The sequence below is a fragment of the Vombatus ursinus genome, unplaced genomic scaffold, assembly GCF_900497805.2.
Source record: "Vombatus ursinus unplaced genomic scaffold, bare-nosed wombat genome assembly UNPS02010548.1, whole genome shotgun sequence".
Classification (NCBI taxonomy): Eukaryota; Metazoa; Chordata; class Mammalia; order Diprotodontia; family Vombatidae; genus Vombatus; species Vombatus ursinus.
The window spans coordinates 15123619-15142685 of NW_020950326.1; the positions used below are offsets into that span (position 1 = coordinate 15123619).

At 44.8% G+C, this 19067-nt stretch overlaps 1 protein-coding gene across 4 annotated transcripts in view; it reads right to left on the reverse strand.

Annotated features, from left to right (window-relative positions):
* The window catches only part of BIN1 (bridging integrator 1), a 137676-nt gene that overhangs the window by 27830 nt on the left and 90779 nt on the right, over window positions 1–19067 (reverse strand). For all 4 annotated transcript variants that reach the window (XM_027854669.1, XM_027854672.1, XM_027854671.1 and 1 more), the window contains exons 6-9: window positions 15140–15247; window positions 4556–4641; window positions 3900–3975; window positions 1900–1982 (exon numbers count right to left, since the gene is read on the reverse strand). In XM_027854669.1, coding sequence (XP_027710470.1) covers window positions 1900–1982; window positions 3900–3975; window positions 4556–4641; window positions 15140–15247 — 353 coding nt within the window. The remainder of the gene's footprint in view (window positions 1–1899; window positions 1983–3899; window positions 3976–4555; window positions 4642–15139; window positions 15248–19067) is intronic.

Sequence of the window (19067 nt, forward strand, 5' to 3'; positions counted from 1 at the left end):
GTTGCCTCCCTCTTTCCTGAATTTGCCTCTAATCTAATTTTACCCTTTCCAACTTCTAATCCTTTTCTGAAGGCGATCCTAGATTCAGGAAATTATTTCCCTAGAGGCTGTTAAACCTCATTCCTTCCCTCTCCATAAAAAAAGGAGGACCCTCTCCTCTAAGAAATAAGCCCTGCTTAACACAAACCATTCCCCAGGCTACACATCACGGTAGCTGGTCAACCATGTTCCTTCTATGTCACTCATATGACCACATTGGGATGGGATGGGCTCGCATGGCAGAGATGGATGTTACGGTTGTCTTGCCTGTCAGGACATCAGCTCCTCAAGACCAGAGAGTGAGGGATCATTTTTATTTCTTCCCGCAATAACACTGAATTCATATCAGGGCACCCTATGGGCCTTATCCTATCATCTGTGCATATATATACTCTGTCTCAGTCATACAAAAATACACATATATGAATTCATGCATACTTCCATGGTCCCTAAGGAGTGGAAACCCAAAGTACAGCTCTTGTTCCTACAGACCTCTAGACAAAGGGAAATTTGCCAAGGCCCCTCTTCGTCCCCTAATCCTGTCACAAGAAACATTTGGGATAAAAATCTAGATTATGAAATTCCTGCTGGGCTGAACATGATTTATGGGAACAGAATTTATAGGGATGGGGGAGGGGGGCAGCGTCAGCCTAGGGACTAAGGTGAAAGCAAGACTAACGCATCTAGAATTCACTGGCACACCACTGGGGGAACAGGCCTGGCAAACATTTCTGCTCAGCTGGCTTGAAGTTTTACCAATAATAGCAATAACTTCACATCTGGAGGGTGCCTTCTATTTCACAAAGCACTTTTTTGTCTCACTTGGGCCCCACAACAACCTGTGAGGCAGGCAGTACAAGTATTATTAGATTCATTTCAGAGGGCAAAAATCAAGGGCCAAAGGAAAGGTCATTTGGCTGAGTAGTCCAGCTAGAAAGTGGTGAAGTCAGGTCTCCTGACTCTGATGGCAGAATTCTCTCTCCTCTGCTCACAGATGAGACGGACTTTGCACTGACTCCCAGTTTACTATACCAAGATGCAGGAAGCGGGAAGAAACGAAGGGGGTAAGAGTCACCTAGCTCTGGACTTGATTCTCTGAATATGCCAGCCTAGAATAATCAGCTTTATAGGATTTAAGGGACAGGGTTCTACGTGTGTGTGTGTGTGTGTGTGTGCGCGTGCGTGCGTGCGTGTGTGATGGACCCCTCTAGGAATCTGGTTAACCCTCCTCAGAAAAATATCCTTATATTCATAAAATAAAATATGTAGGATTATAAAAGGAAACCAATTATATGGAAGTACAGTTACCAAAACATATTTTTTAAAAGTTCACGCACTCCGGGTTAAGAGCCCCTGATCTAGTAGAACCTCCTTTATTTTGTAGATGAGAAAACTAAAGAGAAGTGATTTGCTCAAGATTAATATAACGATTCTGTGCCAAGGCCAACACTAGTAAGAACCTAGGTCTCATGATTCCCAGCTCACTGTCCTTTCTGTTTTCCTGTCTACACTTGCTCCAAACCTATACCTTTTACTCGTTTGCAGGAAAAAAATGGGGATCTATACTAAAATCCTCACTCCCAGCCCGCCATCTTACACTGGCCCGCACATGATACAAGGATGTAGTTAAAGCTAATCTCCCTCCCCATTCCTCTCCCCAACCCCCTAGCCCTGCCCTAGCTACATCAGCATCAGCAAGCCTGCCCATCCTTTGGTGAATACCCTCAGCTGGACAAGCCGAGGCTTTCCCCTCATTTAGTGCCTCCCCACCGAGGAAGACGAGCGGGTTGTCATGGGGACAGAAAGGTTGTAGCAGCCTCTCCGCCATCTCTCCTCCCATAGAGAGGTTGCGGGGCTGACCTTGGCTGGGCCTTGACAGTGAATGTGTTGCTGCCATGCTGCTTCTCCAAGCTCACCAGCACATCATTCAGGTTTTGGTTCAGCTGCAGAGAGAAAGGAGGGACGGTGAATGGAGTGGATGAGGCAGTCTGACCACGAGTGCAGGCACAACTCAGGTTCTGAGACTTCTTAGGAACCCATGGCTAAAGCCAAGGGCAGCCACCTGCAGCGCCATCCTCTATTTGGCCTACCCTTGTTTCCACACTTAACTCACTCTTCCTCTCTGCCTGACCTCCCATCCACATGACTGGGTCCCCCAAGATCTCTATCTTTATATTCCCAACACTCAGAACAACGCCCTTTAAATTCCCCCAACACCCAGCACAACCCAGCATAGCATGAAATGTATCTATGCTGAGGACATTGTAGATACATAAATATGAGAAGGAGATATGATTTCATTCAGGAACTCCCACTATGGAAACTCCTTCCAGGAATATAGATAGCACTCTATCCACTACCTGAAATCAAATATTTGATACTTTGTAGAATGGAACGGTATGCCAGAGTCATCCCATCTGTCCTGGAGAGATAGATTTGGTCCGAATTAACGCAGGTCTAGTTGTTGACAGTCCAAACAAGGTCTTTTAGGATAGGTAAACATAGGCAACAGGGTGATTGCTCCTACTCACTTTTACTCTCTGGCCTCCTTGAAGTCGTGTCATACAAGGCAATCAGTCCTATACACAGCCAGGGGGCAAAGTGGATAAAGCCCCAAGCGTGGAGTTGAGAAGACCTGAGTTCAAATCTAGCCTCAGGCACTTACCAGCTGGGTGACCCTGGGCAAGTCATTTAACCTCTGTCTACCTTCCACAGTTGTTATAAAGCTAAAATGAGATAATATTTGTAAAGTGCTTAGTACAATGCCTGACCCAATGAGCTTTTAATAAATGCTTATTCCTTTCCCTTTCCCCTTCCCCTTTATGACAGTTCTTATCCCTTTTCCTGGCTTATTTATCTTCTGTTTGCTCTCTATGACCTTCCCTACATGGCTGGGAGGAAGAAGGGGTGAGACTACCTTGAAATGCTGATAGAAAATAAAGAAGGTTTGTAGAAAAGTCATTCCCTCATTGGCTTCAGACCAGAGACACACATCCCCAGGGCTAACCTTGTATGCAGATATTCATTCCTTTGGCCTTTAAGACTTTTCAGTTTCCAAGAATCTGCCCTTAAAACACAAATATCTTGGAGAGGGAACACCTTAAGCCCATAAAGCACTAACAACAGGACAGATCCTTTCCCAGCCAGAGGCAGCAAAGCGCTACACAAATGGGATGTAGGACAGGTGGGATTAGTGAAAGGTATCACCATAGGGAACGGCAGGAGGAGGCTTGGGAGGAGGACTCTTTTCACCAACTTGTAGGTAGGGAGGTGGAAAGAGAGAAGATTTTCTAATGGAGCACTAGGAGTAAACTGAACCACTGAACCACTTCCAGTATTCACAGGGATCTGAAGGGGGATGTGGGGACAGAGGATCGCAGGCTTCTAGCCCAACCCCCTCATTTTACACATAAGATGCTGAGGCCCAGAGAGGTGACCAGGTTTAGGTCACATAGGTAGTGAGCAGCGGAACCCAGGACCTCTCACTTCAGAATTCAGTTTCCCCTGTTCCATGTTGTTGTTCAGCCATCTTCAGTCTTTTCCAACTTTCTTCATGACCCCATTTGGGGTTTTCTTGGCAAAAATATGGGAGCAGATTGCCATTTCCTTCTCCAGCTCATCTGACAGATGAGGAAACCGAGGAAAACAGGATTAAGTGACTTGCCAGGAAGTGTCTGAGGCTAGACTTAAACTAGGGAAGATAAGTCTTCCTGTCCCGAGGCCCGGAACTCTATCCATTATATCACTAAGCTTCTGGATAATGTCCCATAATGCCTAGTAATGCCTAGTATCTCAGAGGTTCCTGGAGCTAGACCTCAGAGGTGGGGTGACAAGGCCACAAAGAGAAGGGGCTTGCTTACCTTGCTCATCTCCTTGTGGAAATTCTCCTCCAGGCCAGCGATGCTCTGGAATGTGTTGACATAGAAACCAACACGGCTAAAGGGAGGGGAAAGGACAGATGGTCAGGTGAAGGCAAGGGTCCAAGGAAATCACCTGGAAAGGGCTCAGGGTAGGTCCCTGGTACATCCCTTCTGCAAAGACCCCTCAACATACAGCTCCCACTCTCTGCCCAATAGCTCAACCAAAAGACAACCGACTATGAACCAGGCTATTTCTTTTAGTACAACGTATGGCTTCAAGAGACCATTCAACTCATCCAGACCTCAGTTTCCCCTTCTAAGGAAAAAGACAAAAAGTTCCTTTTGCCTATCACTACTTCATATGTGTATATATATATATATATATACACGCACATATATATCTGGGTGTGGTAAGAGAAGGAAAGTAGAGGAACATTGACTAGACATTGACCTTGGCAAGAATACTCCAATTGTATTTGGAGCTATAGGATTTCTGGATAAGATTATTTTCTTGCCATAAAGCCAAATACCAATTTGTCCTTTCTCATAGTACAAGGGTGTGGACTAGATGTCCCCAATAGACTGAGGGCTTCCCAAGAGTGAAGATCCATATCCCTTTCACTACAACAGGAGTTTCCAGCCTTAGGCCCACTTACCTATTCCACAGAGATGGTAACTCTTCCTGCAAGTCAACATTCATTTCCTCAAATACCTTCTGAGCTTTGATGAGCTCCTCCTCAGCCTGGACAGAGAGAAGACATGTTAATTTCCTAATCTGAATGATGATCCCCCCACCATTCTACCCCAGATCCTCAGGCTCAGGCTCTCCCTCCTCCACTCTGATCTTTCCATTCAAAACCCGAATTGGTCTCAGGGTCCAAGAAGGCCCCAGTCACTAAAAAAAAAAGACTTTCTCAAAAAGAGGTGGCCTCACTAGAAGGTGCCCATTGTTCAACTATCCCCATTCACCTACCCAGGGTCAGACATCCCCAAGTTGAGAGTAGGGGCCCAAACCACAGAGGACATGGCCATATTACACCACCGACCAAATCCCTGCAATTTTGCCTGTTGATGGCTTCAACCCCTTTTCTCAGACACTTTCTTAAGCCTTCAGGGATAAATGGAGCTCTTTCTCCCCAAATCTGCTTCCTTAAGGACCGTTCTCAGGAGTTAGGGGCAAGCTCTATTTAAAATATTTCCTTGGTGAGGAGGTATGGTATGGTAGACTGGGCATTAAATTGAGAGTCCCAGACTTTGGTTTCAAATCCCAGTTGCGTCATTTTACTACCTGTGTGACCTTGGATAAGTCCTTGGACCTTTCTTGGCCTCATCTTGGAGGCCTCTGAGGTCCCTTCCAGGTCTAAATCTTTGCTCCTATGACCCTCACTCAACATTCACCTGGAGACTCAATCCATTCTAGGTCTAACACTTCACCTAACTCACCCTCACTGACTTCGTCCTCCTCTGTCTCCCTCCTGGCTGGCAGGAGTGGGGCTTTCTTTGTTCCCCAAACCCACACCCACCCTCTGGGAATAGAAGGAAGTGGGAGCTCAGAGTTAACATCATTCATTCCAAGTTTCCTAGAACCATAAAATCTGGAAAGTTGAAAGAGACCTCAGAGATCAGCCAAACAACTCCCACTTCAATAACCACAATGGAACGTGTGGCTGCCCCAACATAACTTCCCCTCCTCCCTGCAGTTCCTTCCTTAGGAATTCAGAGACAAGACTTAGAATGTAAATCCCCCGGGAAGAAGAAACCCAAAAACAAATTCCCACAGAGATACAAATGATAAATACTGACTAAGGAGGCTATTAGCACAGTAGACAACAGGAAAACTGGAGTTTGAATCCCACCTCAGATACATGCTAGCTGTGTGACCCTGGTCAAGTCACTTACATTCTCTCAGTCTCAGTTTCCTTATCTGTAGAAACAACATACTAATAGCACTCACAACAGAGTTGTTGTGAGGATCAAATGAGATAACATATTAAAACACTCTGCAAACCTTAAAGCACTATACAAATGCTAGCTAATATAACTATTATTTCCAAGATCTCGTTTTGTTGGAAGGAAGACATTATGATAGTCAGCAAGGTTACACTACATCTTGGACTAGGTCCCACTACATAAGTTCCCCTGATCCTGAATCCCTACAGGGTCATCTGTAGGGTCAGAAGCCTAAGGCTAGAGATCCACTAGAGGAAAGGAGCTCATAGCATCACCCCCTGACCCCCTGGCAAAGCAGTCAAGCTAATGGGGTATGGGGAGCCTTCACATGGCCTTTTACTCTCTTCCTCCTCCCCCATTAACCTCATCCAAACACAAACATAAGCCTTCCAAAATACATTATTGTGTTCATACATATCAGAGGCAGTGGTGAAAAGTCGAAAAAACACTGGACCTAGAGTTAGGAAGCCCTAGGCATAGGTCTCACCTCTAACATTTAGTTGGGTGACCATCTGAAGACAATTAACCTCTCTGAACCCAGTACAACTGCCTAAGTTACAGATTGAGATCTGCATTGGGGAAGGGTGTTTCCAAGGTGACAAGATCACTGATGCTTAATGTACTACCTAGTTACATGTACATGTTTATATTGACTTCAAGTTGGGCATTAGATTATAAAATCTGAGAGCAAGGACCAGGGTGCTCTTCAATACTTGCACTCATCCGCCACTAGACTGCTATGTACCTGAGTTTACGGAAGTAACTAGGTGGTACAGTGGACAGCCCTGGACCTGAAGTCAAGAAGATCTGAGTTTAAATGTGACCTGAGACACTTAACAGCTATGTGACCTTGGATAAGACACCTCACTCTAGTCTGCCTCAGTTTCCTCAGCTGTAAAATGGGTATAACTATAGCACCTATGTCCCAAGATTGTTGCGATGATAAAACAATACTATGTGTGTGTGTGTGTGTGTTCGTTCAGTCGTTTTCAGTCATGTCTGATTCTGTGTGACCCCATTTGGGGTTTTCTTGGCAAACATAATGGGGTGGTTTGCCATTTCCTTCTCCAGCTCATTTTACAGATGAGGAAACTGAGGCAAACAGGGTTAAGCTAATGAGTGACTGAGGTCAGATTTGAACTCGGGAAGATGCGTCTCCCTGATTCCAGGCATGGCGCGCTAGCCATTGAGCCGCCTAGCTGCCCATGTAAAATATTGCAAATATTGTAATTTGTAATATTTGTGAAACTATTTACAAACCTTAAAGTAATAAATAAATGCTTGTTATTAGCTATTATTCATATCCCAGATCTGATACTGTGTGACCTGGAGAAACTCACTTAACCTTTCTAAGACTCAGTTTCTTTATCTGTAAAATGAGAAGGTTGGACTAAATGATCTCCAAGACCCCTTCCAGTTCTGAATCCTATACTCCTGTGGTCCAAGTGTCCATTTCAATCACCATTAGCTCTCCCAGGGGAATTAGTAGTTTCAACCTCATCTGAGTATAAAATGAAAGGCTCTATTCCCAACCATGTTCTTTCTTCCATCCAGATATACAAGTAAATGGGGGAGAAAAATCTTATGGTTTATGTTAGCACTGGCCACACCAGGATTCTGGAAAGCCCTACTGCCACCCCCAGCCCATGAAGGGTCCTTGAATATCATCAGCCAAGAAGGCTGAGGTCTCAGAAATGACAGAGAAAATTAAATGAAGGCACATTGTCTTAGGAAGAGAACCATACAGAATCATGGTTAAGGTCTATGGAAGGATCAGGAAGGGCCGTCCAGAGATCATCGGATTCAGCCCTAACTTCAGATATTAACCACAATCTACATAAGAGGCATCTGAGGCCTAGAAAGGTTAAGACCAGGGCTGGGGGACAGATTTCTTCTGTGAAGTTTGGATTCAGTCAAAGGGCTGCACTTGAAGACCTAGACAGCCACATGTGCCCTCGAGGCCACAGGTTCCTCACCCCTGCTTAAGACTCTTGCCCAAGGTCACAGAGTGGATAAGTGGCAGGGATGGAGAGGCAGGAGGTACCAGAATTTCTATCCCTTGCTTCAAGGTTCCATTGTTCTTTCTACCACACTACCCTGCCTTTTCATATCATCTCTAGACTCCAAATTTATTGTCATGTTCCCCCATAGTCAAGTGTAGAAACCCCAGAGAAGGAATAACCCTGCTTTCAAGGAACTGCCTTCAAGACGGGCAGCCCGAAATTCAGGAGTCCATTTTCATGTCGAGAGACAGACATCTGGGTTGGAGTACTGGTTTCCATTAGTTACTGTGTACCACAGACAAGTCAGTTAAGGCTTCTGAGCCTCAGTTTCCTCATCTGTAAAATGGATATAACACTTTGTAATTATCTACCTCAAAGGTTTGTTGTGAGGAAAGCTTTTTGTAAAGACAGTAAGTGCCATAAAAGCGAACTTTTTTTATTTTTTAAAAATTCTCCTACCACTTTAAAAAAAATACATTTTTTCTTTGGTAAAGGGAAGTGTCCCGAGTAAAGCCAGAGATGCTGTGATTTCTCAGAGCCAAGCCTATATGTTAAGGACTGATCTGATTCCTTCTCACTACCAAGTACCGATATTCCATCTCCTTGGCTTCATGTTTGGGATTTCCAGCCTAATCTTTGGTCTAGGCTCCTTTCCTGTTGCCCCCCTCTTTGGAACCTTCCATTCGCCTTTCCTCACTCCTATCTGGCTATTAAAGCCCTTCATAACTTGGCTCCTTCCTATCATTCTAGTCTTCTTACACCTTACACTCCTCCACATACTCTATGATCCAATGAAAGTGGCCTCCTGGCTGTTCCTCCCATAGGACACTCCATCTCCTGCTCCAGGTAGGTTCACTGGCTCTCAAGGACTGGGGTTTTGGGGGTTTGTTTTTTAACCTTTCTTTGTATCCCCCACTCTTAGCGCAATAACTGGTACACAGGAGGTGCTTATTACATAGAGACTTATGGACTGATCCAGGACAATTCCAAAAGACACATGATGGAAAATGCTATCCACATCCAGAGAAAGAATTATGGAGTCTGAATGCAGATCGACACATACTATTTTCATTTTCTTTATTTTTTCTCATTTTTTTTTCCTTTTGCAAATTGTAATTTTTTTGCAAACTGTTTCTTCTTTCACAACATGACTAATATGGAAATAGGTTTTACAAGATTGCACATGTACAACCTACATTGCTTACCATCTTAGGGAGGGGAAAGGGAAGGGAGAAAATTTGGAATTCAAAATTTTATAAAAAGTGAATGTTAAAAATTGTCTTTAGATGTAATTGGGAAAAATAAAATACTGTTCAAAAAATAAATAAATATTTATTAACTCCGAGTCAGTCAAACTTGATGTTAGTCAAGCACTCAAAATCGATGCAAGCAGCCGCAGAAGTTTCAGGCACGGAGGAGAGTTACAAAAGTTACATTTATCCCATACCTGTGATGAAGACAGAGCTGATGGGCTGAGCTAGTTAAGAGATCCCAGATAGTAAGATATTATGAGGGAGGGTGAGGAGAGCAACTTAATCAGCAACCCAGATCTCAGAATCATTAAATCTCTGAGTTAAAAGTGACTATAACAAAGGTCATATGGTCCCACTCCTTTGAACAGGAATCCCTTCTTCAACATCCCTAAAGAAGGGATCATGAAGCCTACTCCTGAGTACCTCAACTAGACATTCCAAGAACCCCAATCTGCTCCCCAGGCCACCCTAACTCCTCTTTAAGGACCTCATTCTGCACCTATCCTATTGATACATACAAGCTGTGGGGCTTAATGCCACCATTTCTCAAGTTCAAAAAGGGACGATGGGAAAGGGTATGTGAGAACTCGAAGGCATGTTTTTTTCAGTGACCTTGAGCAGCCTATCCAAATGAAGCAATCTCCCTCTAGGAGAATGGCTATTCCAATAGGAAACACAGTCCTGCAACCAGCCAAGCCCTCCCAGCACCACTTTCCTGCCTTTGCCCTCAATCACCAAGTGTAGCAGCTCAGACCTTCCTCCTGTAAACAAACCAGGTGAGAGAATGAGTCACTCACTTCCTGACAAGAGGGAAAAGGCTATGAGCTCACTGGGTAAGGGTGACTCAGGGATTTGGTTTCTCTGAGTCATCACATAGTAATCTGCTGTGCCCCACCCAAGAAGAAAATCCAGCCTTCCTACTTTCCTCCCTCAGGCAGGAGCACATGCGAGGCGCGCGCGCGCACACACACGCGCACACACGCACACACACACACACACACACACACACACTGACACACTCAAGTGCTAGCTGGGAGGCAAATATGCTTCTAAAGTTGTGATTCTCGGGAACCCAGCCCACACTGCCTCTTGCCTCCAAAATACCCAAAAGGTCCACAGTGCATCTTCTACAGAGTCACTGGTGCCATCCACCTAAGATGTCATGCCATGTCAGTCTTCCCATTAGCATTTCAGCAAACCTTCAAGACCAGGAAAGAAACACTCCTTCCCACCCCTAGGATACTACCCTCTCCCACAACTCCTTTCTGCCTAACTAAAACCCATCTATCCTTCACAGTCCAGCAATTATGAGGCTAGAGAACCTGGTCTTTGAGCCCCAAAGACCTGGATTCCAGTTCTGCCCCTCAAACAGACTGGCCATGTGACTCTTAACCTCTGAGTGCTTTAGGCTAATCTCTAAAACTCTAAGTTACAGAGGTGGTACTGAACTGAATATCAGTGAAATCGTAAGTCCAGCGATTAGACTCTAGTCCCTAACCCTATAAATGAGAGTTATTATTATCTTCTCTCCTTCATGAAACCTTCCCCTTACCATGTAAGCCCACACAGATCTTCCACTTTTTTCTGAACTCTGAGAGCACGTTATCATTTGTACACTTGATTGGAACACAAACACTTTGGCCTTCCTCCCATAATACCTAGCAGAGGGCCTTGCATTTAGTCCCTCAGTGAGTATTTGTTGAATGAATAAATGGTGGGCACTCTCCCCAACCCCAAACAGCATTCTGAAACCAAAAGGCTTCGGTTCCCACAAGCTTCTCAGCACTGCCTGGTGATGCCTTCTGAGAAATTGAGCTGGAAGGCCTTCTGAAGTTCTAGCTTTCCAACCAAGGGAGGAGGGGACCTAGAGTTCAGCTTTGAGGGAAAGGGCCATCAGAGTTAGTATGAGGTCAGAGTCTCTGCATCTGTACCCTGTCCCAGTGGATGCCAACTGGAGGGTGAGGGAATCTGAGTTCAACAAACTGAAGAGTTTCCTCAAAGAAAGTCAGATTTCCTCTGGACCAACCTAGGGGTCAGGTTGTTTCAAAAAATACAGGAATTGCCTGACGGCTATGGGTTTCTGAAGTTTCTAGTTTCAGGCAACCAGACACAGAGGGGTTAATTGCAAAGGTCCAGACACAGATTGGGGGTGGGAAATCTGTTCTGTTTAAATGAAAAACAGATCCAAATAGGACAGCCAACTTGGCAGGGAAGCATAACATCTGTAACAAGACATAAGTAAGTAGGTGCATGTGTGTGTACGCATGCAGTTTTTTGGAGTTTTTATTGGGGTCACTTGCTCCCTCAACTCTTGCCAAGACTTTATACCAGGGGTAATAGAGTAAAACAAGCTAGAGGACCCCAGTCCAACAATACCCATCATCTCTGATAGCAGCAATAGCAGCAATGAAAAGAGGTCAGAAACACTCCTCCCCAGCCTCCACCCTAGGGATATAGCTAAGACCCACCTCTTGGTTGACTCTACCTAAGAATCCTTTGCCACAGGTTATGCAGGGAAGGCCTGGCCACTGGCCAGATGCGTTTCAGGAAAACTTAAAAAAAAAATCTGGCCCTGTGTCAACAGTGATTGCTTCTCCAGCCCCAAGGAATTCTCTGGGAGTTCCTTGAGTTGATTCAGCCAATGAGACTGTCCCCTCACCACTTTCCTCCCTCCTATTCCCAAATGACATGCACTGATGGAATCATAGGAAAACAATGAGTTAGAACGGCCCACCTAAGCAAGTCACTGCCCAGTACTGTCATTTTGTTCATTCCCCTGCCTCCAGACCAAGCTGTAGTATAATTGGCAGAGAAAAGAGATGATGATGATGTCTGGCTACAGCATTCTTTGACCTCCATTCCCAGGGCTTAGTTCCCTGAGAGTTGGCTCTCACTAGTACCTCAGGAGATCCATGAAAATCAGCCCTGATTCTTGAGCACCAAGTATAAAAAAAGCCAAGCAATGAGACCTGATCAGTACTCCTAACAAGTATTCAATAACTTTTTGAGGAGGATTAAGAAATCAGGCAGCAGACAGAATGGAAAAACCAGACAGTGGATCAAATGAAAAATCTGATATATTCTTCCTTTACTTTCTTTTTTCCTCTCTTTCTTTATTTTACTATTCTACTCCCACCCAATCCCACCCCTAGGCTGAGTTTTCCCTCAATTTTTATAACAAAGAGTAGCAATAACATCAGATCTACTATAAAACTGGGAATTGTAGTAATGATGGAGTGATAGGACCTGGATCCAGAAAGGAAAAAGTCCGAGTCTCTGGAAGCAACCCAGATTACCTAATTGGCCTACTTGACATTCCCTTCACCATTGCACCTGGCCCAACCTAGACTACTTACCACTGCTTAACCCAACCTTAGATCCTTTCACTATAGCTTTTGTACATAAGCATCACCCTCATCCTCATTAGTTCCCTAAGACCTTCACCTGCCTTACTGGCATTACAATAAACTTTGCCATTTGACTAGAAGAAGCGTTGGCTTGGGTGAATTCATTCCAGACAGATACCGCCCTGTACCCTGACATTTCTGGGTTCCCGGCAATGCTAAATCCCAAATTACTAAGTGAGCAATCTGGGGGGAAATAATTAAATCAATGGTTGAGGCAATCTGTTAATGATGTCTCTTTGTTTCAAGGATTTTTTTTTTTTTAAATATCCAGGAGTAAGTGACCAAGAAACAGTGTGGGTCATGGAAGGGGGACGGCAACTTGGCCAGAAAAACCTCTGCCAATACTCTGAGATTCAAAGGATTTTTGTGCTCTGCTCACTTTCGAAAGCTTTTGGTCAAGCAGCTTACACAGTCTATCCTCTTTTATGGTCGTGCCCAGGTCCTCCTTCCAACACTGCCTCAGAGCAAACCGATCTTAATTTCTCTGAACTCCTAGAGCACTTCCAATCTAAACCCCACACACAACCTCACAAGGGATGGTGCACTACTCTCTACTTATTTGATGTTGATTAGCCTTGCATCTGTAAAAAAACGCTCACTGGGGCAAGAACTTTATCTTCTCTTTCTCTGTCTAATCCCTTCTCCCCCACTCCAAGCCCTCAAGCACTTAGTATAGTACTGAGCACACAGGTGGTGTTCAATAAATGCTTATTTGAAAGTTCACCTGTCAATCTCTGTAGATTCCCCAAATTGACTCAGAGTCCTTGAATCACAGACACTTAAAAGTTGAAAGGGACCTATGGGGCAGGGAGGACTGAGATTTTAGGGAAGGAGAGGGCAGAGCAGGAAACCACCCATGGAATTAGGATTGCCAGGTTGAGTGGAAAAAGACAAGCAGGCTCTAATGGTAAGCCAACTGTCTCAGTTTAGTATTGAGAACATTTTTTTTTAATAGGCCAAGGTTAGCAGGGAGAATTGTACCCTGGGAAGAGCCTAGCCTGGGAGTCAAGTCTGGCCTCTGATTGACTGTGTGACATAGGGCAAGTCTCCTAACCTAGAGTGTCTCAGAGGAAGGGAGGCAGATGAGATCACAGCCTCCAGAGCCCTAAGGTATCTGTTTGAGGAGGGCAGGATAGAGAATGCAAGAGCTAGAGATATGGGGCCTTAGAGAAAAAGACAGGGAAAGGGCAGCCAGAAGGCAATTCAAGCAAGGTTAGGAAGCCATCACCTGATTTCGGAGCAGGTTAGTTTGAGCTACGAGATGAGCCTGCAGTTTCCCTTGGCACCACTGGGGAGCAGCTTTCTCAAGCAGCGAGACAGGCTGAGGGGTCAGGGAGTAAGGAGAGTGGAGGGCATGGAGGGAGTGGGGCATGGTGGGAAGCAAGGTCAAGGCAAAAAAAAGGAGAGGGAGAAAAAACAAAAGGGTGAGGGAGAGAGAAAAAAGAGACAGAAACACGGATTTTAGACACACAGATCCAAACACAATGCAGTTACAGACAGTTATCTCCACCGGCCACCCCGAACCCCCAGCCAAACAGAGAATGCCCAGCTTAGTGGACGATTAAGACCTTGGCGTGGGGAGGGGGTCATGAAGAACTCCAGCTAGACAAAGCCAAACACAAGAGCTGTTAAGAGTGGAGGAGAACCGGGGACCACCCCAGAGCTGAGGGAGGGGACGCATTACTGAGTGAATCTTTGCCTCCAGCCCCACCTCATAGGAGAAACTCCCAGTGCAGACTTCCACAGGTCTGCCCAGTCCGGAGGAAGGGTCGATTCAGAGTTCCATAAAGGGCAGTATCAAATCACCAAGACAGAATTTCTCTCAGGACAGAGGGCAGGGCACCATGGGCTGATGCCCAGGGGTGGGGCGGGGGGTGGCATCTGGTTCAGTGAAACTGGAGCCCTGGGTCACTGCTCTTATTCAGGAAAGTCACTTCAGAGGAGGGGATCAAGGGGATGGTGAATCAGGAGTCAAGCTGGGCATTCTCTCAAAAAGGGAATGGGAGAAGATGCTGCCAGAGAGAAGGAGAAGCAGCATGGGGGAGGGGAGGAGGGACAGAACCCCCAACCATCGGGGCTGGGGAGCGAGGGCACCATTTACTCTTAACCCAGTATAAGATTAAAAGGTCCGAATTTCTCAGAGACTGGGGGGTTAGGAGACCCAGATTCTAAACCTGCCTCTGCCACTCAGAAGCTGGAAGGCTTTGGGCATATCACGTCCTCTCAGGACTTCATTTTCCTCACCTTTCGAATGGGGATAAAAATACCCATCTACTGAACAGGCTTGTTTTGAGAATCAAATGAGGGAATGAATGTGAAAACATTTTGGAAAAGTTCAGACAGCTATTACAATTGGATGAGGATTTAATAGAGAAGGAAAGACTTCTCTTGAGGAGGCCAAATCAGCACTTCCCCTCTCACCACAGGGCCCAGAAAACCTTGGGGCAAGTCCACCAATCCTCTTCCACTCGTTACAGAAAAGAATACACTTCTCTTTCTGGGTTACTTCATTAGTTACAGGAGGGGAAGGAGGTACAACACCCCAACTTGTCAATTCAATGCCCACTGGTCCCCCACCTTGTCCCACCTCCAACTGCACCCACACCCCCAGCCCCCTTGGCTCATACCTTGGCAATTTTGGCTTCGTCCTTCTTTTTGGCAGTCTGAAGAGACTCGTAATGATGGCGGGCACTGTCATAGTCCACCAATTTCCTCCCACGCTTAGCGATTCGAGACTGCGGAGGGAGCACAAGGTGAGAGAAAAGAAAAATCTAGCAGGGAATGACAAAAGAACCTTGTAGCCTCCAGGACACCAGCCAGTTCTAAAGGACGTTCTTCCCCGGGCGAGGAAGTCTACAGATCTACACCAAAAGCCCATTGACCTTCTTCCTTAAGGTTTGTGCTCTACAAGGGTGACCAATTCGTTACCAATCAGACCCCTTCCTATCATGTTCCCCCACAAATGGGAATGCATTCCCACCTCAGTGCTTTTACTTGTGTTTCCCAGGCTCGTGGAATACTCTTCCTCTCCACCCATCTAAAATCTACCCATCTTTCAGGACTCTACCACCTGGATCCCTGTTTTTTCACTGGTCATTCCCCATGTCTGGAATGATCTCTCTCCTCCCTTCTGACTCGACTTCCCTGGCTTCTTTCAAGACCCAGCTCAGATCTTACCTCCTACAGGAAGCCTTTCCAGTCTCCAGGTTCTCTCCTTCATCTCTCTAGTTCCTTCACTCCGAGATCATCTTCCACTTACACTACATAGAGTTTCAATGTATATGGTTGTTTATGTGTCATCTCCCCAATTAGAATGTGAGCTCCTTGAGGACATGGATTATTTTTGCCTTTCTTTGAACCACCAGCACTTAGCACAGTGCCTGGCACACAGTAGGCATTTAATAAATGCTTACTGACTGACTCATACAACTCCTACCCACCTCTTCATGAAAACTCCTCTGATGAATAATTCACAGATCTCACTTCTTTGAATTAATTCCTATTTCACTGAGTGCTTCTAACACCCAACTTAACACCTATAAATACACACACACACACACACACACACGTGTATGGAATCATTGTTGTTTCATTTATCTATGATTTGTCTCCCCAACCTTCTTCATAAGATCCTTGAGGGTAGGCTACAGGCATGCCTTGTCCTCTTGTATCACTCCTAGTGTTCAGTACCACATATAGCAGGTACTCAGTAAAAACTCACAATCATTGAATGACTGAATTCTGGGGAGGTTTTGCAAGCCCGTTGTTTAAATCACAAGTTTGCCAACAGGTCATTCCATCCACCCCCAAGCCTGAGATTTGGGTGATCAGATTTTCTTAGAAAGATAGTTATGCCACCTCCACTTCCACAGAAGCATTCCTAGACTCTGGGTGAGTCCTGGCAAAGTGTCACTCTGGGGTCACCCCACTGGATTTGTCCCAGTGACAGATCTAGTGAACCAGAGCTCAATGTAAAGTTACAAGGTAGGCAAGCTCTGTGATAAAACTGCAGAATGGGAATTCTCCCCAGTTTCCTCCAAAACAGGGATACCACCTGGGCTCTAGTGCTCACTAGTGCCAAGGCCTCTAAGAACTACAGCCTCTTAGGTTTGAGGTATGAGAAGCTCAAGAGAAGGGCTGGGTCACTGGTACCATTTAGTAGGAAGTATAGCTGGGTCATCCCAAACATGAGGCATATTAGTCCACTTCACTCACAAATCATTTGTGAAGAAAGCACTTTGATCCAGGACTGGTTGGGGGGGGGGGGGGGGGGGGGGAGGGGCCCGCCAGTTAGACTAAAGGGAATCTGTTCCATGAACTTGACCATATGAAGTCCATGCTATAATCACTAATCTAATTAACACAAACAAAGCAGTGTCTTCAGAGATGCAAAGGAACTCTGACGATGACTCAGCCTTTATAATCAGAGAATTCATGATCCCCTGAATTACCATGATCCCAATAGTTAGCCAACATAGGCTGATATAGTCCTATTAACTTGAATCATTTCTAGAGTCTGAGGCTAAGGTGAAAGGCTGGGCTCAGACATAGTCACTGAAAGGTCCAAGGAACCCATACTAGGCCTACCCACTGAGAGAGATAATGTGAGAATGTAGGGAAGTGTGAGTGAGTGACAAAGACAGACAGAGACAGAGAGAGAAACAGGCAGAAAGAAAGAGAGATAATGGAATCAAAGTGTAAATGAGATATATTTTTGGATATAGCCAATTTGGGATTTTTTTTGTTTTCATATTTGTTATAAGGGTTTTATTGTTGTTGTTGTTGTTTTCTAATGAGGAAAGGCTGGAAGAAGAGAAAATAAATTTTTCTTAATAAAAAAAATGTAATTTAATGTTAAAAAATGTATGGAGAGAGATAACCAATGGTATAGAATAGACCTTCAAAGAAATAAGGTCTGTGCTAACATAATCACTTCAACTATACTGATTAGGCTAAGGAAGCCAATACTAGAATATGAGGGGGAGATGAATGAATACTACCTTTACTCCTCATCTCCGCCCTCACCCCCACTCACCCTGCAGAGAATCCAATCTACTCTCTAAACTAGTTAATAGGCTTTTCTCTGAGACAGCACCTCCATTTCCTGTCTCAATTCCCAACACACACACACACACATACACACACACCCCAAAAGCCCAGAAAGCCAGCTGAGTTCAAAGCTCCAATATTTTTCATTCTCAAAGTATACCAGGACACTGACCCTCTACTACTCCCAAACTGAAAGACCCAGGCACAACCCATTGAAAAAGGCATATACTTAAAAACCCATAGAAACAAGACCAAATAATTCTTAAAATTGCCCTTCTTCCAGGAAGTCCTGCTAGCCTAACTGAATGAACGATGATGATGCCTCCTCTTTACACAAATTCCTAACTTCTCCTAGGCCCCTTGCATCACTCAGTGCACTGATACCTTTAGAAACTTGCAAGGGATGTGAAACTTGATGTGAATGTATTGGCCTCATTGTTTAAAAAAATTTCTGCCTCATGGCTGTTATAAATATGTCTGCACGTAATAATCTTGACCACCCAAGAAGATGAGTTCCCTGAAGACAGAGAACACACATCTATGTGTAACTTGGTTCATTCATAACCAACAATGATGATGGAATTTGGAGGAGGGGAAGAAAGAGAAAAAGAAAAGAGAGAGCACATAAGAGAACAGAGAAGAGAAAGAAAAAAAAGACTGATTAGAGAGGAAAGAGGGAGAAAAGGAAGAAGAAAAGAGAAGGGGAAAAGAGAAGAAAAAAGATGGAAAAGGAAGAAGGGGAAAAGGAGGGGAAAGAAGGAAAAGAGAGAAAAGAAAATGAGGGAAAGAGGAGGGGAAAAGAAAAAAGAAAGGGAGAAAGGGAAGAGAAGAAATAAAGGGAGAAAAGGAAAGAGAGGAAAAGCAGGAGGAAAAGAGATAGGAAAACAGAAAAGAAAAACACAAAAGAGTGAGAAGAGAGAAGAGCAGAGAAAGAAGAAAGCAAGAGAGCACAAAAGAGGGAAAGAAAAGAGAAGGAAGAAAGAAATAAAAGATGAAAAAAGCAAAAGAAGAAAAATGAGGAGGTAAGGAAAACAGATGTTAGAGAAGGTAGAAAAGCAGACAACCTAAGTTAAAGTACATATTTACAATTCGATTAGAATTCTTCCTGGTGCACCTCCTTTTATTTCCTTCAGATCTTTGGCCTGAGCTAATTTTCAATCCCAGGCTAAAGGTAGTGGTACAGGCTCCCTGTCTCCTCTCCCATTCAAGCCCAGCTCTTTTAATTCTCGGAGTTGCTCTACCATAGTTTCCCAATAATATCTGATCCCCCACCCACCCCTTCAAGGCCAAGTTACTAATTAAAGAAGGAGAACCAACTTTCTCATTTGGACTATCCTTGTCCACCTTGCCCCCACCCCAAATATCATAAACCACATGTTCCTTCCCTCCCTTTTCAGCTAAGTTATCAGGAACCTAAGTGCACCTGGAACAGAGAGCCCCATATAGCACCTGGCAACCTTCATCCAATGGTGGGAAGAGGCAAAAACAGGGCCCTTTCAGGCTTCA